General features: G+C 36.9%; 2 protein-coding genes across 2 annotated transcripts; both read left to right on the top strand.

Annotated features, from left to right (window-relative positions):
* The first annotated feature begins 4,094 nt into the window (after positions 1–4,094).
* LOC126075539 (olfactory receptor 9K2-like) lies at positions 4,095–5,069 on the top strand. The gene has a single exon (XM_049883381.1). It carries the CDS (start codon positions 4,128–4,130, stop codon positions 5,067–5,069), a length of 942 nt encoding a protein of 313 aa, XP_049739338.1. The 5' UTR covers positions 4,095–4,127.
* A 17,816-nt stretch (positions 5,070–22,885) lies between these two features.
* LOC126075540 (olfactory receptor 9K2-like) lies at positions 22,886–23,860 on the top strand. Its single transcript, XM_049883382.1, has one exon. It carries the CDS (start codon positions 22,919–22,921, stop codon positions 23,858–23,860), a length of 942 nt encoding a protein of 313 aa, XP_049739339.1. The 5' UTR covers positions 22,886–22,918.
* The last annotated feature ends 2,802 nt before the right edge of the window (positions 23,861–26,662 follow it).

A 26,662-nucleotide genomic window follows, 5' to 3' on the forward strand; every position in this document is an offset into this window, starting at 1 on the left:
TAAGCTATTGGAGTGATATAATCACTTACTGAAGAATCAATTCTTGGACCAAGTGTTGATGTCAACATTTTGAAAAGTTGGGTCACTATCTTCCTCATGTGATCTGTGCTCTGCTTTAGGATCCTACATAAGAGATAATTTCTCCTGTAACCAGACTGCAAGTCCAAGCGGTAGGGGTAAAATTGCAAATGTCACTTTAAAATCTATTAAGCTCCTTGCAGATTTTTAATTTTTTTCCTGCCCATATTACTTTGTACTCTGATAAGTTAGAGTTCTTATCATTCAAAGAGGAAAAGTTTTACAAAGGGACAATTTCTAAAAGAAGCTACAAATTGAGACTCTTCTAGACATTAGTGGGATTCTTCTTTTCATTGAACAAACAGGTAAAATGGGTGCTTTGTATTCATTTAGGTGAGAGATTCTGATTAGCCAAAAAAAAAAAAAAAAAAAAGCAAGTGTTAATAAGGAGGCAGGGAGGAGCATAGCAGTAACCTAGGGAATTTTCCAGATGCCTTCTAATACTGTCATGTCTGATAGTAAATCTTAACGAACAACTAGAACACTTCATCAGAGGCAAGAACACAAAGCTCAGATCCTCAGCAAAGAATGTTTGAGTCACCCTACTAGGTGCATTTCAAGACATTAAGATTATTGCTGAGACCAAATGAATAGAAAATTTATTCTGAAGTACAATATTTCATATCTATTTCTTTTGCCAACTAAAACTTTGCCCTAATAATATAGTGAAAATGTTTCTTTTTCAGTGAAGAAATCATAATTGAATGATCCCTTCGATCCTCCCAAGAGATCCACACAAGAAATCCATAAAACTGTTTGTATGCACATTGAATTCTGCTAGACCCTACTTAATATAGAGTGTCTCTGGTCCTCATGGAGCCTAGGTCTAGATGTCTTAATAACTGACTTAAACTTCTGTCTCTCCCGGAGGGACTATCTCTCAGAAGATGAGGGAAACCTCAAAGCTGCAATTATTTGACAATGTTGCACTGCTATGCCCAATCAAAGCCATTATGGATAACTGCTGCAGATATTTTGGCAGACTATCAGGGATTACTGATGGCGCAGTGCCTCTGCTTTCTTACATATCCATGGCAATCTTTGCTCCTTCTTTGAAAGTTTATAAGCATCCACGAATGGAGAAGGGAGACTATCTTGTGGATTGATTCCTCAGGTTCACTTTCCATGACTATGGAATATAATTTCTGGAATTATTTCAGTCTGGCAGAGCATCATTTGGAAAATTCACTTCGTCTCTCTTTTAAAGTGACCTATCACATTTTTCATGGAACAAACTACTAAAGGAAAGGACAGTAATTTAAATAGAGCAATGAGAAAAATAAATTCCAGTCCTACATGGGAGGAATCTAAAACTGGGATAATGACCATGTATTTGGCAATTTTTTGTAGGGGTTCATTTTATCTCAAAGTGTTGATTTTCAGCACTTGGAGTTGTGGCATAGTCTTTAATTAACTTTATGTTAAAACAATAACAAGGGGGAAACATTGGAATTCTTCGCTTTTAATTGGATCTGACAAATTACCAGAGGATACAAGGTAAAAGTAACTTTTAAAACACGTGAGTTTTTGACAAACAGTAGGTCATAAACGGACTACCTGTTTCCTGGCTGCTGTAGGAAGTGTAGTCTTTCCAGTGCGTAAATGTTTTCAGTCATAAACCTATTAAAGTTCGATTGGTTTGTTAGGAGTAAATCTTAAAATAATCTATTTTTGCTCCTAGGTAAGGTTAGTAAATAAAATGTCTTCTTAAAAATAGCATTTCATGACCACTACAGGCTGTGTTTTCACTGCCTAACTACCTCACAACCCTCCAGATGCTAAGTATCACCTAATTAAATTTTTGTTTCTTTACAAAAAATTATTTCCATATTTAATTTTTAGTGGGGATGGTAAATATTTTATTTTCAACATTAGTATATTATTGGATAACATTGACAAAAAATGTCATTTTTCTCTGCCATCTTCTCCCTTAGGCAAAATATTGTACTTGTTTCAGTTTTTTCTTTTTAAGCTTAGAACAGGTTCTTTGATTCATTCCTTCAACTTCAAATGGTTAACCCAAAAATGCCTTTATATATTATTAATATAAACCTCATTAGCACCAATTATTTTGATATGAATTGTGATATTGAGAAGGTAAGGTATAATAAAAAACAAAAGAATAACTCAGATTTGTTGAGTACTTACTCTGCCAAAAATGATGCGACATGATTTACGTACATTATCTCATTTTATATCCCCAGAAACCTTGAAGGGTTATATTATTTTTATCCCCATGTTATATATGAGGATGACGTAGACAGCATAAGTAACTTGTCCAAAGTCCCTGTCAGAAAGTGAGAGAAGTAAATTGAAGCTTAGGTCTGTTTACACTGAACCCTGTACTAACCATGGAACTATCACAGAGCCTTCAGGTTTTTCTTTGAATCTTCATGCTCAGTAATCATTCCACTTTTACCTATATAAAAAATATATATTGATTAATTACCTTTTGTCAGACAGAGAACATTATGCTGATGCTGACAATATACAGAAACCAAACTGAATTTTGATCTTAAGGAAATTGTTCTGTAGGGAGGTAGAAAGTTATATGGAAATGCTCTGATGATGGCTATAATTTGGAAGCATGATGTAAACAAAGATGTTTTGGTGCAGATTGGAGAATTAGGTAGTGTATTTTGAAGATGTGCAACTTTCGCTTACCTCTAAAGTAAGTCAGGTAAGGACACTGGAAGCACCCCCTTATCAAAAGGTGGTATAGTATAGTGATTAAGAGCTGAATGCTGGAGCTTTCCTGGCCTCAAATCCTGGTTCTGACATTAGTAGTTGAAGTTCAATAGTCTTCTTCATACCTTTGTGCCTTAGTTTCCTCATCTGTACACTAGAGAGTATTCTAGGACCTATCTCATATTATTGTTGTATAGATTCTGTAAGTTACTAAGAAAATCACTTAGAAAAGGGTCTGTTATGTAATAAATATTGCATAAATGTTTGGTATTATAATTATCACTGAGAGAAAATTATGCATATAAAGGACTGAGGCAAAAGAAAGAGTAGGCCATATTGTTAATATAAGGAGTTCAAAGTCTAACTGAACTATGTGGTGAATGAATTAATGATGTCCATGAAAGGTATATTGAAGATAAACAAATATGCACTCATGGATTTCCATGTATGTCCTCTAGCTAGACTGTGTGTTGTCTTCTCCAAGTACTATGAGCCTTGGGCTCAGGAAATGCAGAAAATTTTTGTTTATGCTAGGCTTTGTGAGTCCATCTAGAAGAGAAATCCTGGTAAGGGCAGGAAAATTATTTTTGTGTTTTGATGTGCACAACTTTTCTCCTAGAGGGTATATAACTTTCATCAGAATCAAGAGTGCCTGTGACCCACAGAAAGTAATTGCATCTGCCAGGAGGTTTTTTGATTCCGTCACATTCTTTATATTCATTGGTACTCAATTATTCCTCCCTTAGACTAATGAATACCCTATATCTCCAAACTGTGACTATATAAATTGTTTACAAAATGTCAGTTATTTGTGCTCACTTTCAACAACTGTTTCATGATGTTGAAATTATCGTGTAAATCAGGGGTGGAAAATACATAGAGAAGTGCTACTTGTAAATGTGAAATGCATTGCGGTGGAAAGACATGGCACTAGAACAGAGACAAGTTAATCCCACCAATTGCTGGAATTAGGAAATGAAACTAACCTTTGAATTCATCACCAGGTGAAACTGACTTCCATTTACATCACAGTATCTCTGGTTTTGGAAACCCTGGTGGCGTAGTGGTTAAGTGCTATGGCTGCTAACCAAAAGGTCAGCAGTTCCAATCGGCCAGGCGCTCCTTGGAAACTCTATGGGGGCAGTTCTACTCTGTCCTATAGGGTTGCTATGCGTCGGAATCGACTCGACGGCGCTAGGTTTGGTTTTTTTTTTTTTTTTAATCTCTGGTTTAAGGCTAAAATTAATAATGATCACAAAGTAGCTTTAAATTCTAACACTAAAGAATTAAGCATAACACTAGGATCAAATCAAAGCATTCCTTTGTTTATTTTGCCTTGTCCCTCTCAGGAGGTCTCTGCCATGGGTGACAGGGAAACAAGAAATCATTCAGAAGTGACTGATTTCATTCTTGTTGGCTTCGGAGTCGGCGCAGAGCTGCATATTCTCCTCTTCCTCCTATTTCTGCTTGTATATGCCATGATACTTCTAGGGAACCTTGGGATGATGACCATTATCATGACTGATCCCCGGCTGAACACACCAATGTATTTCTTCCTAGGCAACCTCTCCTTCATTGATCTCTTCTATTCCTCTGTGATTGCGCCCAAGGCTATGATCAACTTCTGGTCTGAGAGCAAGTCCATCTCCTTTGCAGGGTGTGTGACTCAGTTCTTTCTCTTTGCCCTCTTCATTGTGACTGAGGGATTTCTCCTGGCAGCCATGGCTTATGACCGCTTCATTGCCATTTGCAATCCACTCCTCTACTCTGTTCAGATGTCAACAGGTCTGTGTACTCAGTTGGTGGCTGGTTCCTATTTCTGTGGCTGCATCAGTTCAGTTCTTCAGACCAGCATGACATTCACCTTATCCTTTTGTGCTTCTCGGGCTGTTGACCATTTCTACTGTGATATTCGCCCACTTCATAGAATTTCATGTTCTGATCTTTTTATCTATAAAATGGTGGCTTTTTCTTTATCTGCCATCATCATCTTGCCTACTGTCATAGTTATTATAGTTTCTTACATGTATATTTTGTCTACAGTTCTTAAGATACGCTCCACTGAGGGACGTAAGAAAGCCTTCTCCACTTGTAGCTCCCACCTGGGAGTCGTGAGTGTGCTGTATGGTGCTGTCTTTTTTATGTATCTGACTCCTGACAGATTTCCTGAGCTGAGTAAAGTGGCCTCCTTATGTTACACCCTAGTCACCCCCATGTTGAATCCTTTGATTTACTCTCTGAGAAACAAAGATGTCAAAGAAGCTGTAAAAAATATTCTAGAGACAAAAAGTACCATCCTTTGATTATCATTTGTGTTCTATCAATTTCATTGTGCATTTTATTAATATATTTGTGTTTCTTAATTAAAGAAATTCTAAGGAGCTTTTTGCATGTAATATAATCCTCCCTTATATTACCTAATTTTTTTTTTTTTCCTGATGTGGTTTTAGTACTGACAGTCCTGGATGTTGTAGATGTAGAAGAATTTTTAAGAGTAATGCCCCCACTGATCTTTGATAATATTTTATTTCAGAGAATTCATATCTATTGATTCTCATGGCATACTGCTGAAGGATGCAGTTGAACAATATTTTATCTGGTGTTAGTTTTTGAAATTCTCTCTCTCGCCTATACATGATACTGGATAATTGACAATGATGCCCAACTTATTTTTTTTTTTATAAAATACACATTTTTCCAATTTTATAACTGGTTTCTTTAGCATGTTAAATGGTTTTCACCTTCAAGCAAGTATTTTATATGTGGTTGTGATGGTTAAGATTGTGCGTCAACTTGGCTGGGCCATGATTTTCAGTGTTTATATGTGATCACTCCCATGATTGAATCTGTTGTGAGTAGTCAGTCAGTTCAAAGGGACTTTCTTGGGGGTGTTGCTTGCATCCAAATATAAGCAGATGTTCTTTGCTCACTCTGGATCCTGCACTGCCTTCTGTTCCTCTGACCTCCAGCTCTTGGGGACTTGAGCTATAAGCTTATCTGCAGATTTTGAAATTCGATGAGCTTTACAGCCTGAGAGCAGAAGCCCTGCTGTTTGACCTGCCATTTTTGGGTTCACGAGACCCTGCGGCTATGTGAATTGAGAGAAGCCTCTGTCCTGATACATGGGCTTGGGCTGTTTCAGCCTTTACAACTGTGTGAGCCATATCCTTGACATAAATCTCTCTCTCTATGTATTTATACGCTTTACTGGTTTTGCTTCTCTAGAGATCCCACCTAAGACATTTGGTACTGAGAGTGGTTCTAGAGAAACAAAATTGTAAGAATGAGCTTTCTAAATTGGTTCTCAAGTCTGGTTAGACTTAAGGATGTTGATGACTCTGCTTCCAGCAGTGAAGAGGGCACTGCTAATTCATGGCGTGAGGTAGTGATACAATTATGCAAAATATCACCACCAGTAAATCAGGTATTGGTGAAAGGCGAGGCTCTGGGTGAACACATGTGTGATATCTTTCTACAGTTATGTCAGAATGAGAAGTATATGGAAGCTGGTTGGTTGGTCCTACTTTCACTAGAAAAACTGGTGAAAGAGAGATGTGCTCAGGGCTTCAGAATCAAAGCTCAAGTGCCACATAAATGACCTTAAGGCTTCCACTTGTGCTTTGAAAAAAAGCCTTACTTCTTGTAGTAACAGAGCTGAAATTGTTGAAAACCAAACCCAGAGCCTTCTTGTAAAAGTGGCTGAATTACAAGGCCAGCTCAACTGCCTACCTAGAGAGGTGTCTGAAGTTAAACTAAGGCATTGATTGGAAAGAGATGGGATCCTGAAATGTGGGATGGGGACATATGGGCAGATAATCAGGAAGCTGGAGATACTGAGCCCCTAAATTCTGTTGTATCACTCCTGCCAGCAGAACCACTCCCATCTGAAGAGATTATTTCATGCTTGCCTGCTAAACCACCTTGCCCAGAAAAATCATTAGTCCCTCCACTCCCATTCAATGAGATTAGTCCTACCCTAGCTGCCTCTAAAGAGCCCTTGCCTGAGTCATTGCCTGGGGCATCACCTGAGGCAGATGCTACACAAGACAATGCTGAAGGTTCTCAAAACAATTCCACACTACTGATTTTGGCTTCTAGACCTATAACTAGACTTAACTCCTAGCGAGCCCCAAAAGGTGAAGTACAAAGTGTGACCCAGGAGGAGGTATGCCACACTCCAAAAGAACGGACTGAATTTTCTGATATGTACAAACAGAAATCTGGGGAATATGTGTGGGAATGGCTATTAAGGGTGTGGGATAATGGTGCGAGGAACATAAAGATGGATCAGTCTGGGTTTATTGATATGGGTCCACTAAACACAGATTCTTCATTCAGTGTTTCAGCTTGAGGAATTATTTGGTTGGATTGCTGAAGCAGGGATTTTAAGGTGGCCAACACTAAATCAAGTTGAAGTGCCAGACCTGCCTTGGTTTACTGTAGAAGAAGGTATCCAAAGGCTTAGGAAAATAGGCATGCTAGAGTGGATTTATCAGGTTAGACCCACACCTGGAGTCCCCAGAGGACACACCTTTTACCACAACTGTGAGGAACGAATTTGCGAAGGGAGCTGCAGCATCCTCGAAGTCTGCTGTGATTGCTATTTTATGTATTTCAGATTTGACAGTGGGAACTGCCCTAACTGAATTAAGGCACCGAATTCATTGGTGCTGATTGGACCCCGTGGTGGTAGGTGCACTCAGTCAACAAAGACAAGGTGGGCGTGGTTACAGTAATGGACCGCGGAGTCAAAACAGTAATAAGAATAGCATGACTCGTATGAACTTATGGCATTGGCTACTTAGTCGTAGTGTCCCTCGGAGTGACACAGATAGGAAATCTGTTAAATATTTACTTGATCTGTACAAATGGATGAATTATAGTTCAGCTATAACTATAATTATAATAACTGTACAAATATATAATATATAATAACTGTACAAATGGATCAGTATTACATAATGGAAGTAAAGAAGAGTATGTCTGGAATGCAGGTGATAACTTAGCATGTCTCTTAGTACTAGCATGCCCTGTGATTATAGTCAACGGAAAACTACAGCAACCTAATTCCAACATGATTACTAATGACTCAGACCCTTCAGGAATGAAGGTTTGGGTCACCCCACCAGGCAAAGGACCACAAACAACTGAGGTGCTTGCTGAGGGGAAAGGGAATACGGACTGGGTAAGTGGAAGAAGGTAGTTCTAAATAGCAGTTACTGCCATGTGACAAGTTGGAGAAATGAGGACTAATTGTTATGAGTATTTCTGCTTTGCATATGTACATAAAATATTTTTGTTTTCTTCACTTATAAAATATAAGATATAAACAGGTCTAGTGCATTTTTGGTTGTACACATTTTAGTTGTGTCATGCTAGGGGCAAGTATAACTTTATAATTGTCTTTATTCAGAGATTATATATGGTTTAAGGAGATGTATACTTGTGGCAAGTTGTCAAGTGGTAGACTGTGATGGTTAAGATTCTGTGTCTGCTTGGCTGGGCCATGATTTTCAAGTGTTTATATGTGATCACTCCAATAATTGAATCTGCTGTGAGTAACCACTGAGTTGAAAGGGAGTTACCTTGGAGGTGTGACCTGCATCCAAATATAGGTGGACATTCTCACTTCTTTGCTCACTGTGGATCCTGTACTGCCTCCTGTTCATCTGACCTCTGTCTCTTGGAACTTGACCTATCAGCTTATCTGGAGATTTTGAAATTTGTTGATCTTCACATCCTGAGAGCAGGAGCACTTCTCTTCGACCTGCCATTCTTGGGTTTGCCAGACACTGCTGCTTCGTGAATTGAGAGAAGCCTCTGTGCTGATACACAGACTTGGGATGTTTCAGCCTCTACAATCATTTGAGCCATTTCCTTAATAGAAATCTCTTTATATATTTATATGCTTTACTGGTTTTGCTTCTCTAGAGAACCCACCCTAAGACAGTGGTACATAAAGAGGAATTAATAATAAGATGAAACAAATTATCTTTATTATATAAATAACTGGGAAAATTGTGTAACAAATATGTGTTATGTGGCAGGCATTGTAGAATGCTATGAAGTACTGCTTATTTCTAGATTCTGATAAAAGGGAGGTGGAAATCTGCAAATGTTTCGGATCCAACATTCCCTCTATTTGTATTTTCATAATTTTGCCCTGGTTTAGTTTTTGCTAAAGAATATTTAAAGAAGGCATAGAAGCAAGAGAATCATAACAATATGGTGTGATCCACAGTTTATTTATCTCTGTCTCTGAATATATTTACTCATTTGATTAATTTGTTGGCTACCTGTGTAGTATGTTCTAGTCTCGTGGTAAGATGAGGGATGAGCAGCCTTAGCCCTCAGGGAACTTACAATGTAGTGAGAGAATCAAATCCTTGGACAGACAATTAAAATCCAGAGGAGTGAATGTCAAAGATACAGAGATCACTAGGCTAGGTGGTTGGTAATCAGGGAAGCTCTTCTTGGGCTATGTGGAAAGTGCATATTTTGGGCAAGACCAGAGTCAGGAAACTGCTGCAGCAGTTCCTGTTACTGAGATGGAATTGAAGTATGCCTAGGGTATTGAAGAAGGACATATTTTTAAAAATTTAGGTAAAATGCAGAGACCATATTAACTGATTAGTTAAAAAAGAGGGTGTAAAACACTGAGACATATCTTCCCAATTTCGAACTTGAATGAGTAAGTGGTGATAAAAAAGTATAGCAGTAGGAAGAAATGTAGAGGGAAATGAGTTAATGTGTTAATTATTTTGTTAAATAAATGGTTAACTATGAGAAACTCAGAATATTAACAATGAAATTTCAGAATTAGAGAACTCAATAGAAAGTCAGAGGAGAGGAAATGAGGAACCGGAAGCCAGAATTAGTGAGATTGAAGATAGAACACTTGGCATCAATATATTCAAATAAAAATCAGATAAAAGAATTAAAAAAAAAAGAAACCCTAAGAATCACGTAGGATTCTATAAAGGTAAATAGCCTACAAGTGACTGTACTACAAGAACAGAGAAAGAGAATAGAAAATACAGAGAGAATTGTTGAAAATTTGTTGACAGAAAACATCCCTGATATTGGGAAAGATGAGAAGATATCTATCCAAGATGCTCATCGAATCCCACATAAGGTAGATCCCAAAAGAAAGTCACCAAGACATATTATAATCAACCTTGCAAAAAGAGAAACTTTTAGGAGTGGCTAGGGAGAAATGAAAAGTCACCTACAAATGAGAGTCAATAAGAACAAGCTCGGACTACTCAGCAAACCCTGGTGGCATAGTGTTTAAGTGCTATGGCTGCTTAACCAAAAGGTCGGCAGTTCAAATCCACAGGCACTCCTTGGAAACTCTGTGGGGCAGGTCTACTCTGACCAATAGGGTTGCTATGAGCTGGAATATACTCGATGCCAATGGGTTTGGTTTTTTATTCAGTAGAAACCATGCAGGCAAAAAGGCAATTGGATGACATATATAAAGTCTTGAAAGAAAAAAACTGCCAGCAAAGAATCATATATCTAGCAGAACCATCCCTCAAATATGAAGGCAAAATTAGAACATTTCCAGATAAACAGAAGTTTAGGGAATTTGCAAAAACCAAGCCAAAACTACAAGAAATACTAAAGGGAGTTCTCTGGTTAGAAAATCAATAACATCAGATAATAACCCAAGACTAGAACACAGGACAGAGTAGCCAGATGTCAACCCAGATATGGAAATCAAAAAAATAAATCTAGATAAAAAAATGCTCAAAACAGGGAAACAGCAACATCATTATGTAAAAGATTACAACGTTAATAAACAGGAACTAAAAAATGTAGTCATAGATCTGTCATATGGAGAGAAAGTCAAGGTTTCTTGGTTTAAAAAAAGTTTGGTTTAAACTTGGAAAAATTATGGTAAATTTTAAGGTAACCACAAAGGAAACTAATAATTCTGCACATCAAAATAAAGTAAAGGAAAATATAAAGGCTCATCAAAAACAAAATAACAACAATGAAAAAGAGGAAAAGACAGTATATAAAGAACAACTACTCAGCACAAAAAATTAAGTGGAAAAGAGAAACTGTCAACAACACACACACAAAATCAAAATGACAGCACTGAACTCATACGTATCCATAATTATGCTGAATGTAACAGACTAAATGTACCTATAAAGAGACGGAGTGGCAAAATGGATAAAAAACATGATCCATTATATGCTGCCTATAAGAGACACACCTTAGACTTAAAGACACAAACAAATTAAAACTCAAAGAATGGAAAAAAATATATCAAGCAAACAAAATCAAAAAACAGCAGGAATGGCAATATTAATCTCTGATAAAATAGACTTTAAAGTTAAATCCACCACAAAGGTTAAGGAAAGACACTATATAATGGTTAAAGGGACAATATACCAGGAGGGTATAACCATATTTAATATTTATGCACCCAGTGACAGAGCTTCAAGATACATAAACTCTAAGCACTGACTGAAAAGCAAGATAGACAGCTCTACAATAATAGTAGAAGACTTCAATGCACCACTTTCAGTGAAGGATAGAACATCCAGAAAGAAGCTCAATAAAGACATGGAAGATCTAAATGCTACAATCAACCAACTTTTCCTCACAGACATATACAGAACACTCCACTGAACAGCAGTCAAGTGTTCTTTCTTTTCCAACGCACATGGAACATTCTCTAGAATAGACTACATATTAGGTCATAAAGCAAGCCTTAAAGGAATCCAAAACATCAAAAAATTACAGAGCATCTTCTCTGACCATAAAGCCATAAAAGTAGAAATCAACAACAAAAAAGGCAGAGAAATGAAATCAAACACTTAGAAACTGTAAAACAGCTTGGTCAAAAATTATGGGTTATAGAAGAAATTAAGGACGGAATAAAGAAATTCACAAAATCCAATGAGAATGAAACCACTTCCTATCAGAACCTCTGGGATTCAGCTAAAGCAGTGCTGAGAGAACAATCTATAGTAGTAAATGCACACATTCAAAAATAAAAAAAGGACCCAAATCAAAGAATTATTCCTACAACTTGAACAAATAGAAAGAGAGCAACAAATGAAACACTCGGGCACCAGAAGAAAGCAAATAATAACATTAAAGCAAAATTAAATGAAATAGAGAATAGAAAAACAATTGAAAGAGTTAACAAGACCAAAAGCTGGTTCTTTTTTTAAAAAATAACAAAATCAATTAACCATTGACCAAACTGACAAGACAAAAATAGGAGAGGAAGCAAATAACCCTAATAAGAAATGAGATGGGCAACATCACAACAGACGAAACTGAAATTAAATGAATCAGATCAGATTACTATGAAAAATTGTATTCTAAAAAAATTGAAAACTCAGAGGAAATGGACTAATTTCTAGAAACACACTAACACAAACAGAGGTAGAACAATTAAATAAACCCATAACGAAAGAAGATACTGAAAAGGTAATTAAAAAGCTCCAAATAAAAATAAACCCTGGCCTGGATGGCTTCACTGGAGAGCTCTACCAAACTTTCAGAGAAGAGTTAACACCACTACTAATAAAGGTATTTCCTTACATTGAAAAGGATGGAGTACTTCCAAACTCATTCTGTGAATCCAGCATATTCTTGATACCAAAACCAGGTAAAGAAGTACTTCGAAACTCATTCTATAAATCCAGCATATTCTTGATACCAAACCAGGTAAAGACACCAAAAAAAAAAAAAAAAAAAAAAAATACAGACATATATCCCTTATGAACTTAGATGAAAAAAATCTCAACCAATTCTAGCCAATAGAATTCAACAACATATCAAAAAAATAATTCACCATGACCAAGTGGGATCCATACCAGGTATGCGGGGATGGTTCATCATTAGTGAAACAATCAATGTAATCCATCATATAAATAAAACAAAAGGCAAGAACAACATGATCTTATCAATTGGTGCAGAAAAGGGATTTGACAAGGTTGAACACCCACTCTTGATAAAACTCTCAGCAAAATAGAAATAGAAGGAAAATTCCTAAGCATAATAAAGGGAATTTATACAAAGCCAGCAGCCAACATCATCCTAAATGGAGAGAGTCTGAAAGCATTCCCCTTGAGATTGAGAACCCGACAAGGATGCCCTTTATCACCACTCTTATTCAACATTATACTGGAGGTCCTACCCAGAGCAATTAGGCTAGATAAAGAAATAAAGGGCATCCAAACGGGTAAGGAAGAAGTAAAAGTACCTCTATTTGCAAATGACGTGATCTTAAACACAGAAAACCCTAAAGAATCCTCAAGAAAACTACGAAACTAATAGAAGAGTTCAGCAGAGTATCAGGATATAAAGTAAACACACAAAAATCGTTGGATTCCTCCACACCCACAAAGAGAATGTCGAAAAGGAAATCACCAAATCAATACCATTTACAATAGCCCCCAAGAAGACAAAATACTTAGGAAGAAGCCTAACCAGAGATGTAAAAGACCTATACAAAGAAAACTACAAGACACTTCTGCATGAAACCAAAAGAGACCTACATAAGTGAAAAAACATCTTGCTCATGGATAGGAAGACTCAATATTGTAAAAATATCTATTCTACCTAAAGGGATCTATAGATACAATGCAATCCCAATCTAAATTCCAATGATATTTTTTTAATGAGTTGGAGAAACAAATCACCAACTTCATATGGAAGCAGAACAGGCCCCAGATAAGTAAAGCATTACCGAAAAAGAACAAAGAACTACCTGATCATATACTGCCACAGTAGTCAAAACAGCCTCGTACTGGTACAACAACAGATACATAGACCAATGGAACAGAATTGAGAATCCAGGCATAAATCCATCTGCATATGAGCAGCTGCTATTTGACAAAGGCCCAAAATCTGTTAAATGGGGAAAAGAGTCTCTTTAACAAATGGTGCTGGCATGACTGAATATCCAGCTGCAAAAAAAAAAATAAAAATAAATAAACAAAAGCCATACCTCACACCATGCACAAAAACTAACTCAAAATGGATCAAAGACCTAAATATAAAATCTAACACTATAAAGATCATGGCAGAAAAAATAGGCATAACTCTAGGAGCCCTAATACATGGCATAAACAGTATATAAAGCATCACTAAAATGCACAAACAACAGAAAGGAAACTAGATAACTGGGAGCTCCTAAAAATCAAACGCTTCTGCTCATCCAAAGATTTCACCAAAAGAGTAAAAAGACTGGGAAAAAGTTTTTGACTATGACAAATCTGATCAGTATCTGATCTCTAAAATCTACATGATACTGCAAAAACTCAACAACAAAAAGACAAATAACCCAAATAAAAAAATGGGCAAAGGATATGAACAGGCATTTCACCAAAGAAGATATTCAGGAGGCTAACAGATACTTGAGGAAATGCTCAGGATCATTAACTGTTAGAGAAATGCAAATCAAAACTACAATGAGATACCATCTCACTCCAACGAGACTGGCATTAATCCAAAAAACACGAGATAATAAATGTTGGAGAGGTTGTGGAGAAATCGGATCACTTATACACTGCTGGTCAGAAAGTAAAATGGTACAAGCACTTTGGAAATCATTGGGCGCTTCCTTAAAGAGCTAGAAATAGAACTACCATATGATCCAGCAATCCTACTCTTTGGAATATATCCTAGAGAAATAAGAGCCTTTACATGAACAGATATATGCACACCCATGTTCATTGCAGCACTGTTTACAATAGCAAAAAGATGGAAGCAACCAAGGTGTCATCAATGGATGAATGGATAAATAAATTATGGTATAGGGTCGCTATGAGTCAGAAATTGACTTGACGGCGCTGGGTTTTTTTTTTATATTCACATAATGGAATACTACACAATGACTAAGAACAATGATGAATCTGTGAGACACCTCATAACATGGAGGAATCTGGAAGGCATGCTGAGTGAAAATAGTTTCAAAAGTACAAATATTGTATGAGACCACTAGTATAAGAACTCAAGAAATAGTTTAAACAGAGAAGAAAATATTCTTTGATGGTTACTAGGGTGGGGAGGGAGGGAGAGGGGTCTACTAATTAAATAGTAGACAAGAACTATTTTAGGTGAAGGGAAAGACAACACACAATACAGGAGAGGTCAGCACAGCTGGACTAAACCAAAAACAAAGAAGTTTCCTGAATACAACCGAATGCTTCGAAGGCTAGAGTAGCAGGGATGGGGGTCTGGGGACCACGGTTTCAGGGGACACCTAGATCAATTGGCATAGCAAACTGTATTAAATAAACATTCTGCATCCCACTTTGGTGAGGGGCGACTGGGGTCTTAAGTGCTAGCAAGCAGCCATCTAAGATGCATCAAATGGTTTCAACTTACCTGGAGCAAAGGAGAATGTAGAACACCGAAGAAACGAGGTAAATATGAGCCCAAGAGACGGAAAGGGCCACATAAACCAGAGACTTCACTAGCCTGAGACCAGAAGAATTAGACAGTGCCCAGCTACCATTAATGACTACTCTGACGAGGAACACAGCAGAGAATCCCTGATGGAGCAAGATAAAAGTGGAATGCAGACCTCAAATTCTCATAAAAAGGCCAGACTTAATGATCTCTCTGAGACTAGAGGGACCCTGGAAGTCAGATCCCTGGACCTTCTGTTAGCCCCAAACTGGAACTACTCCTGAAGCCAACTGTTCAGACAGGGATTGGATTGGACTATAAGACATAAACTGATAATGTGAGGCATGAGCTTCTTGGCTAAAATAGACACATGAGACGGTGGCAGCCCCTGTCTGGAGGTGAGATGAGAAGACAGAGGGTGACAGGAGCCCTTTGAATGGACATGGGGAATGAAGAGTAGAGAGGAGGAATGTGCTGTCTCATTAGGGGGAGAGCAGCTACGTGTACATAGCAAGGTGTATATCAGTTTTGTATGAGAGATTGACTTGATTTGTAAACTTTCACTTAAAGCCCAATGAATAAAAAACAAAACAAACAAAAAAATATAGGTAAACATTTTTCTGGTATTCTCTGCTTTCAGCCAGTATCCATCTGACATCAGCAGTGAAATCTCTGTTTCCATGTTCTCTTCTGAATCCAACTTGAATTGCTCAGAGTTTCCAGTCAGTATACTGCTGCAGCCACTTTTGAATGATCTTCAGCAGAATCTTACTTCCTGCATCCATTTGTTGAAACATCTCACTTGGTAAATTAATTTTCTGTCAATTCCTGAAGGCTTCTTTTTTGCAATGCCTTCGGTGCAGCTTGGACTTTTTTCTTCCTTCAGTACCATTGATTTCTGCTCATATGGTACCTCCTGAAGTGGTTGAACATTGACCAGTTCTTTTTGGTATAGTGAGTCCCCACTGGTCTGTCAGTTTGTTGTACTGTGGAGGCTTGTGTGTTGCTGTTATGCTGGAAGCTATGCCACTGGTATTCAAATACCAGCAGGGTCACCCTTGGTAGACAGGTTTCAACTGAGCTTCCAGACTAAGACAAACTAGGAAGAAGGACTTGGTAGTCTACTTCTGAAAAGAATTAGCCAGTGAAAACATTATGAATAGCAGAGGAAAATTGTCTGTTACAGTGCCGGAAGATAAGCCCCTGAGGTTCAAAGGCACTCAAAAGATGACTGGGGAAGAGTTGCATCCTCAAAGTAGACTTGAGCTTAATGATGTGGATGGAGTCAAGCTTTCATGACCTTCATTTGCTGGTGTGGCATGACTCAAAATGGGAAGAAATGGCGGCAAATATCCATTAATAATCAGGACGTGCAGTGTATGAAGAATGAATCTTGGAAAATCGGAAATCATCAAAAATAAAGTGGAACACATAAAGATTAATATCTGAGGCATTAGTGAGCTGAAATGGACTGCTATTAGCCATTTTGAATCAGATAATCATATGGTCTAGTATGCCAGGAATGATGACTTGAAGAGGGGTGGTGCATTTATTATCAAAAAGAACATTGCAAGATCTGTCCTGAAGTACACCGTCAGTGACAGGATAATATTTTTACAATGAAGACCAGTTAATACGGCCATTTTTCAAATTTATACACCAGCCACTAAGGCCAAAGGTGAGGATACTGAAGATTTTTACCAACTTCTGCAGTCTGAAATTAGTTTATTAAGGCATTTTAAAATCATTAATGAGTGTTGAAGTTTATCACATGAGTGTCTTCACCTATTGGGAATGTTATGTTTTTCTTCTTTAATCCACTAATGTAATGAATGATATTAATTTTCCACTATGAGGACATTTTTGCATTCCTGTGATAAATCCACCTTGATTATGAGATATTATCTTTTTATACACTGCTGTTGTTAGGTGCTGTCGAGTCGGTTTCAACTTACAGCAACACATATACAACAATAGGTACAACGGAATGAAACACTGCCCAGTCCTGTGCTATCCTCATAATCCTTGCTCTACTTGAGCCCATTGTTGCAGCCAGTGTGTCAGTCCATCTCGCTGACAACCTTTCTTTTTTCACTGGCTCTCTACTTTATCGAGCATGATGTCCTGTTATACACTATGATATACTATTTTTTAATATTTTGTTAATATTTGTGTATCTATGTTAATGACTGATACTGACATATTTCTTTCTTGTACAGTTGTTGCTACTTTATATTTCTTGATAAGTCATATAAGTGACAGCAAATGGGGTTATATTCTATGAAAATTCAGGAATGTGTCAAGTCTGGAAAGTTTTCTAGATCCAATGGCTTGGAACATGTTGAGTTATTCCCTCCAATGTGGAAGAAGAATTCCTGGACTGTTCACCCTCTTACTATGAAGAGTTAGATGTTTTCTGAATTTTGGAGCCAACATATAATACTTCTCAGTGTGCATACAACCATGAAGCACCCAACTTTCCATGGGTCCATAAAAATGACAGTGGTCTTCTGCTGGTTCAACTTCTTCAGGAAAGTAAGTGTTGCTACTTTGAACTCAGGAATAAGAATATCTAGTGATGCTTTGAGTCTTTATGGACTATCAGATGTTCTGTGGAAACTATTGCAAACTCTGGAAAATCACAGCACTGGCTTCTGAGGTTTCGAGAAAAGCAAATTTTCTGCAAGTTGTCTTTTGATCAAAAGCTCCTAACTTGGGCCCTGATAGAAACTGTATTCTTTACTATGGATACAAATGACTGTAATGAGGTGAACATATGGTATATAATTCTTCAGGCGTGTACTTGGGTTTGACAGAATTGTTATTAAGAGCAAATGGTATATATGATAACTGGCTGAAGTTTTATGAGCAATGATTTATATTTCCAGTGTATCTGTATTTCAGTCTATACCTGTGAGCACATGGAACATTCTCTATTCAGAGTTTCTGGGGAGAAAATTAAATTGAGCCCAGTTTATAGATGCTGCAGCATTGAATATGGACATCAGAAGGAAGTGGACTGTATAGCTTACTCTTCCAACTTATGGCTGTTTCCTGAAGGACAGAGTGTAATGAAAATATTCTTCATGCACATAATTTCATGCTGTGTATCTTGTTCAATTTGCCTGGAAGTATGGCAGAGATGTTCACCTACAATGATGTATCAGCAGTGGCTAATGATTTAACTGGATTACCAGGAACTTGTGAAGCAACAAGATTGGAGGATTATTGACAAGGTTGTTTCTTTATGGATGGACCTAAGTGGTTAGAAAACCAGGGAATATTAGTTTCCCATATGAATGCTTCGAAAATTACAAAAGGTATTGAGAAGAATTCTCAGTAATCTGGTACAGGCAATGACCTGTTATCTTCCAGCCTCTCTCCCATTCACTTCACTTCTCATTCAGTTAATTCATCAATTGAACGAACTACCAGCCAGCTAACAGTTTTCAGGCTAATCTCACTGGAATTTTTCCTTGAGGGAGGAAGAGCTATTTGTATGGACACTGCTCTAAATATATAGATATTGCCTTTTCTGTTCAAATTGCTTCAGTTAATACTGCCTGATATGGACTAAAAAACATTTTAATCACTGTCATGCTATATTACACTATTGCATTGTAGCAAGGTACTCATTTTACAAGAATAGGAAGGCAATGCACTCATATCCATGAAATTTGATAGACTGTTCATGCAACTAATCAAAGAGAATCAGATGAGCTACTGGAGTGGTATAAACACTTATTGAAGAATCAGTTCTTGGACCAAGTATTGATGTCAACATTTTGAAAAGTCGAGTTGCTGTCATGCACATGTGCTCTGTGCTCTGCATTAGGAACCAACCTATGAGGTTATTTCTTCCATAACCAGACTGCAAGTCTAAGTGCTAGGGGTAAAATTGGGAATGCCACTTTAAAATCTACTAAACTCCTTGTACCTTTTTTTTTTTTCTGCCCATATGTCTTTGGACTCTGATAGTTTCTATTCAAAAAAGGAAGAGTTTTACAAAGGGACAATCAGTTTCTAAAATACACTACAAATTGAAACTCTCTCCTGCACATTTGTGGGATTCTCTTTTCATTGAACCAACAGGTAAAATGGATGCTTTGTACTCTTTTGGGTGACAGATACTGATTAGCCAAAGAAAGTGTTAATAACGAGGGAAGGAGGAGTATGGCAGTAACTCAGGGAATTTTCCAGAATGTCTTCTAGTATTGTTATGTCTGATAGTAAATCTTAATGAACAACTAGAGCACTTCATCAGAGACAAGAACACAAAGCACAGATCCTCATAAAAGAAGGTTTGAGTCACTCAACTAGGTACATTTCAAGGCATTAGGATTATTGCTGAGACCAAATGAATAGAAAATTTATACTGAAGTATGATATTTCATATCTATTTCTTTTGCCAATCAAAACTTTGCTCTAATAATACATTGAAAATGCTTCTTTTTCAGTGAAGAAATCAAAATTGACAGATCCCTTTGGTACTCCCAAAGGATCCACAGAAACAGGAATCCATAAAACTCTTTGTATGCACTTTGAGTTCTACTAGACTCTATTGTTATTATCTTTTAATCTAGAGCCTCTGTGGTCCTCATGGAGCCTAGGTCTAGATGTCTTAATAACTGACTTAAACTTCCTTCTCTCCCAGAAGATGAGGGAAACCTCAATGCTGCAATTATTTGAAAATGTTGCACTGGTATGCCCAATCAAAGCCATTATGGATAACTGCTGCAGATATTTTGGCAGACTATCTGGGATTACTGATGGCTCAGTGCCTCTGCTTTCTTACATATCCATGGCAATCTTTGCTCCTTCTTTGAAAGCATATAAGCATCCACGAATGGTGGAGAGAGAATATCCTGCTGATTGATTGCTCAGGTTTACCTTGCATGACTACAGAATATAATTTCTGGAATTACTATAGTATGGCAGAGCATAATTTGGAAAATTCATCTCTCTTCTAAAGCGACGTAAAGCATTTTTCATGGAACAAACTACTAAAAGGAAAGGACAATAATTTAAATAGAGCAACGAGGAAAATAAATTCCATTCCTATATGGGAGGAATCTAAACTGTGATAATGAACATGTATTTGGGCATTTTTTGTAGAAGTTCATTTTATCTCAAAGAGTTGATTTTTAGCACTTGAAGTTGTGGCATAGCCATTAGTTAACTTTATGTTTACCATTCCCAGAGTGAAAACAATAGCAAGAGGAAAACATTGGAATTCTTCACTTTTAACTGGATCTGACAAATTACCAGAGGATACAAGGTAAAGGTAACTTTTAAAACATGTGAGTTTTTGACAAATAGTAAGTCATAAATGGACTGCTTGTTTGTTGGCTGCTGTAGGAAGTGTTATCTTTTCTATGTGTAAATGTTTTCAGTCATAAACCTATTAAAGTTTGCTTGGCTTGTTGAGAGTAAATCTTAAAATAACCTGTATTTTTGCTCCTAGGTAAGGTTAATAAATAAAATATCTTATTAAAAATAATATTTCATGACTCTTACAGGCTATGTTTTCACTGCTTAACTACCTCTACTAGGTGCTAAGTATCTCCTAATTACATTTTTGTTTGTTTCCAATAAATTGTTTGCATATTTAATTTTTAATAGGGCTGGTAAATATTTTCAACATTAATATATTTTTGAATAACATTAACACAAAATGCCATTTTTCTCTGTCATCTTCTCCCTTAGGCAAAATATTGTACTTGTTTCAGTTTTTTCTTTTTAACCTTATTACAGTTTCTTTGATTCATTCCATCAGCTTCAAATGGTTAATCCAAAAACGCTTTTATATATTATTAATAGAAACCTCATTAGCACCAATTATTTTGATGTGAATTGTGAGATTGAGAAGGTAAGGTATAATAAAAAATAAAAAGAATAACTCACATTTGTTGAGTACTTACTCTGCCAAAAAATGATGCTAGATGATTTACATACATTATCTCAATTTATATCCCCAAGAAACGTTTGAGGCTTATATTATTTTTATCCCCACTTTATGTATGAGAATGACATAGACAGCATAAGTAACTGTTTCAAGGTGCCGGTCAGAAAGTGAGAGAAGCAAATTGAATCTTAGGTCTACTTACCTGGAACCCCATACTAACCATGGAACTATTACAGAGCCTTCAAGTTTTTCTATGAATCTTCATGCTCAGTTATCATTCCACTTTTACCTATATAATAAATATGTATTGATTAATTCAATTGTCAGACACAGAACATTATGCTGATGCTGACAATATACAGAAACCAAGCTGAATTTTGATCTTAAGAAAATTATTGTCTAGGGAGGAAAACGTTGGTATTCTTCACTTTTAACTGAATCTGGTAATTTACAAGAGGATAGAAGGTAAAAGTAACTTTTAAACCATGTGAGCTTTTGACAAATAGTAGGTCATAAATGGACTACTTGTTTGTATTGAAAGAATACTGAAATACTCTGATGACGGCTATAACCTTGGGAGCATGCTGGGTACAAAGATGTTTTGGTGCAGATTGGAGAATTAGGTAGTTTATTCTGAAGATGTGAAACTTCAACTCACCTATTGTAAGCCAGGTAAGGACACTGGAAGTGGCCCTTATCAAAAGGTGATATACTGTAGTAAAAAAGAGCTGGATTCTGGAGATTTCCTGGCTTCAAATCCTGGTTCTGACATTAGTGGTTGACATTCAACAGTCTTTTTCATATATTTGTGCCTCAGTTTTCTCATCTGTACACTACAGAACATTATAGGACCTCTCTCATATTATTATTGTATAGATTCCATAAGTTACTTAGAAAAGGGTCTGGCATATAATAAATACTGCATAAATGTTTGGTATTATAATTATTACCTAAAGAAAATTATGCATATGAAGGCCTGAGGTGAGAGAAAGTGTAGACCATATTGTTAATATAAGGAGTTCAAAGTCTAATTGAACTATGTGGTGAATGAATTAATTGAAGATAAACAAATAAGCACTCATGGAGTTCCTCATGTGTGTCTTTTTGTTCTGTGTCCATTTCTGAAGTATGTCCTCTAGCTAGACTGTGTGTCATCTTCTTCTCCAAGAACTATGAGCCTTGGGCTCAGGAAACAGAAAATTTTTGTTATGCTAGGGCTTTGTGAGTCCATCTAGAAGAGAAATCCTGGTAAGGGCAGGAAAATTATTTTTGTGTTTTGATGTGCACAACTTTTCTCCCAGAGGGTATATACATTTCATCAGAATCAAGAGTACCCGTGACCCACAAAGAGTAATTGCATCTCCTAGGCGATTTTTCTATTCGATCACATTCTTTATATTCGTTGGTACTGAATTATTCCTCACTTTGGCCAATGAAGCCCCCTATATCTCCAAACTGAGACTGTATATATTGTTTACAAAATGTTAGTTATTGGTGCTCACTGCCAACAACTGTTTCATGATATTGACGTTATTGTGTACATCAGGAGTGGAAAATACATAGAAAAGTGGTACTCGTAAATGTGAAATGCGTTGCAGTGGAAAGATGTTGCACTGGAACAGAGACAAAAGAGTTAATTCCACCAATTGCTGGAATTAGGAAATGAAACTAACCTTTGAATTCATTATCAGTTGAAATTGGCTTCCATTTATGTCACAGTATCTCTGTTTTAAGGCCAAAATTAAGAATTATTACAAAGTAGCTTTAAATTCTAACACTAAAGAATTAAGTGTAACACTAGGATCAAATCAAAGCATTCCTTTGTTTATTTTGCCTTGTCCCTCTCAGCAGGTCTCTGCCATGGGTGACAGGGAAACAAGAAATCATTCAGAAGTGACTGACTTCATTCTTGTTGGCTTCAGGGTCAGCCCAGAGCTGCATATTCTCCTCTTCCTCCTATTTCTGCTTGTATACGCCATGATACTTCTAGGGAACCTTGGGATGATGGCCGTTATCATGACTGATCCCCGGCAGAACACACCAATGTATTTCTTCCTAGGCAACCTCTCCTTCATTGATCTCTTCTATTCCTCTGTGATTGCGCCCAAGGCTATGATCAACTTCTGGTCTGAGAGCAAGTCCATCTCCTTTGCAGGGTGTGTGACTCAGTTCTTTCTCTTTGCCCTCTTCATTGTGACTGAGGGATTTCTCCTGGCAGCCATGGCTTATGACCGCTTCATTGCCATTTGCAATCCACTCCTCTACTCTGTTCAGATGTCAACAGGTCTGTGTACTCAGTTGGTGGCTGGTTCCTATTTCTGTGGCTGCATCAGTTCAGTTCTTCAGACCAGCATGACATTCACCTTATCCTTTTGTGTTTCTCGGGCTGTTGACCATTTCTACTGTGATAGTCACCCACTTCAGAGGATTTCATGTTCTGACCTCTTTATCTATAAAGTGGTGGCTTTTTCTACAGGTACCATCATCATCTTGCCTACCATCATAGTCATTATTGTTTCTTACATGTATATTGTGTCTACAGTTCTCAAGGTACGCTCCACGGAGGGACGTAAGAAAGCCTTCTCCACTTGTAGCTCCCACCTGGGAGTCGTGAGTGTGCTATATGGTGCTGTCTTTTTTATGTATCTGACTCCTGACAGATTTCCTGAGCTGAGTAAAGTGGCCTCCTTATGTTACACCCTAGTCACCCCCATGTTGAATCCTTTGATTTACTCTCTGAGAAACAAAGATGTCCAAGAGGCTGTAAAAATTTTTCTAGAGAAGAAAAATACCATGCTTTGATTATTGTGTATCTTCTATCAATTGTGTTGTTCCTTTTTTTTTTTTTTTAATATATAGTATCATATCATCTGCAAACAGGGACAATTTGACTTCTTCATTACCAATTTGGTTGCACTTTATTTCTGAGGACTGCTTTTGCTGTGTCCCAAATGTTTTGGTATGATGTATTTTCATTTTCTTTTGATTCTAGGAATTTTTTGATCCCCTCTCTGTTTTCTTCTATACCTAGTGGTTTTTGCGTGGGGTGTTGTTCAGTTTCCATGTGATTGACTTTTTTTTCCTTTCTCTTCCTGTTGTTAATTTCTACCTTGATGGTATTTCAGTCAGAGAAGATACTTTGTATAATCTCAGTGTTTTGGATTTTGTTGATGGTTGCTCTGTGGCCTAAGATGTGTTTTATTCTGGAAAATGTTCCATGTGCCTAGGGAAGGAATGTGTATTTTGCAGCTCTCGAGTGGAGTGTTCTATATATGTCTACGAGTTAAAGTTGCCTGATTGTGGCCTTTAGATCTTCTGTGTCTTTGTTGAGTTTCTTTCTAGATGTTCTGTCCTTTACCAAGAGTGGTGTGTTGAAGTCTCCTACTACTATAGTGAAACTGTCAATTTCTCTTTTCAGTGCTATTAGAGCTTGCTTTATGTATTTTGAAACCCTGTCACTGGGTGTGTAGATATTTATTATGGTTATGTCTTCATAATAGAGCATCCCTTTAATCATTATGTAGTGCCCCTCTTTGTGTTTTATGGTGGATTTTGTTTTAAAGCCTATTTTATCTGAGATTAGTATTGACACTCTTGCTCTTTTTTGGTAGCTGCTTGCTTGATAATTTTTTTTACATCCTTTGATTTTTAATAAATAAATTTATTAAATATAATTTATATTATAATATAAATATCTTTGTTTCTAAGGTGGTCTCTTGTGGAGAGCATATTGATGAATCTTGTTTTTTTATCCATTCTGTCACCCTCTGTCTCTTTATGGGTGCATTTTAGCTATTTACATTTGGTGTAATTATTGATTGGTGTGTTTATTGCTGTCATTTTGTAGTTTTTTTTTTTTTTTTTGTGATGCTGACCATTTCTTTGTTTCTCCTACTCTCCTGTGCTAATTTACTTTTGTTTGTGGGATTTTTTTTCTAATTTGTTTTGTTTTTGTGTGTACTGAGACTTTATGTTTGTCTTCTTTATTTTGGTGAGTAGATTTGTCAACTTTCTTTGTGGCTACCTTGAAATTTACTCTTATCTTCCCTGGTTTGAAACAGTCTATTATTACTTGGTATCACCTTTCCTTCCTCTCCATTAGAAAATTCTATATCTACACTCTTTATTTCCTTTTTTATTGTTCTGAAATTGTTGTCATTTACAGATTAACCTCTCTGGTTCCCTGTTGTAAATCTTTCGGTTTTGAATAGTCCTTCAGAGTTCATTTCCTAGGTTGGTTGGTATCTGGCTGGTGTAATCTCATGTCTTAGATTCAGGCTGTGGTCTGATGTTCTTTGTTCTCAAATTAAAGGACTTTCTTAATAATTCTTTTAAGTTTGGTTTGGTTTTTACATATTCTCTTAATTTATGTTTATGTGGAAATGTCCTAATTTCACCATTATATTTGAATGAGAATTTTCTGTATATATTATTCTTGGTTGGAAGTTTTATTCTTCCAAGGTTTTATATATGCCATCCCATTGCCTTCTTGCCTGCACTGTTTCTACAGAATAATCAGAGTTTAGTCTTATTGTTTCCCCTCTGTATGTGACTTTTCCTTTTTTTTTCGAGCTGCTGTCAGGATTGTTTCTTTGTCTTTGGTTTTAGCCAGTGTGATTATGATATGTCTTGGTGATTTTCTTCTTGAGTCTATCCTATATGGGATTCGTTGAGTTTCATGGATGGTCAGCTTCTCATCTTTCATGATGTTCTTTACTGATCCTCTGTGTTTTACATTTTGTTCCCCTGTTATGGAACACTTATCACTTGCAAACTTTTGCTTTTGATTGTATTCCACATCATTCTCAGGGTTTCTTCATTCCGTTTTCTGATTTTTCCTCAAAAAAGTGGTATCCAAATACTTGTGTCCAATTTTGGTGGTCCTGTCTTTTATTGTTTCACACCTGCTCCTCAGACTTTCTGTGTCATTGCTCATTTCTGAAATCTTGCTGTTTATCTTCTGGGTTTCTAATTGTTGTTTTTGTAAGATTTCCAGTTGTGAATTGATTTTGACATTTTGTTCCTATATTATTTTCCCAAATTCTTTCATCTTTTTTTCTGTATTTTACATGAATTTGTCTGCCTTTTCCATGAATTAGTCTATTTTTTCCTCATTTTTGTCTGTGTTTTCCTTCAGCTCCTGGACAGCTGTGAATATTAGAGATTTGAATTCCCTATCAGGTAGTTCCAGTGCCTCTTCTTCTACTGGAAAGTCATCTGGTTTTTTTTTGGATGTCTACTGGAACCATCCAGTCCTGTTTTTTATATGTTTTGATATTGTCAACTGTCTTGGTGACATTCAGTAGTTATTTTCTTTTTTTTACAGATTTGTTTTTTTTTGTCCTGCTTTTTTGTTTTATTTGGTTATGTCTTAGCAGGTGGATTGTGCATTCTTTCTTGTTTGCTCATCTGTTTACACAATACTTTTCACCTCTTTGTCCAATGGACAGGGCAAGTCGCTCAGTTATGGTGCAACACGGCAGGTCCAGCTGAAGGGGAGGTGCTTGGATGGGTTGTTTGTGGCATGTACTGGGGCCAACAGGGTGTGCCAGTGGTAAGTGCAAGGCAGCTTCCAATAGGCCATGCCTGTGCTGCTTGGGAGTG

This window comes from Elephas maximus, chromosome 4 (genome assembly GCF_024166365.1).
Source record: "Elephas maximus indicus isolate mEleMax1 chromosome 4, mEleMax1 primary haplotype, whole genome shotgun sequence".
NCBI classification, from domain to species: Eukaryota; Metazoa; Chordata; class Mammalia; order Proboscidea; family Elephantidae; genus Elephas; species Elephas maximus.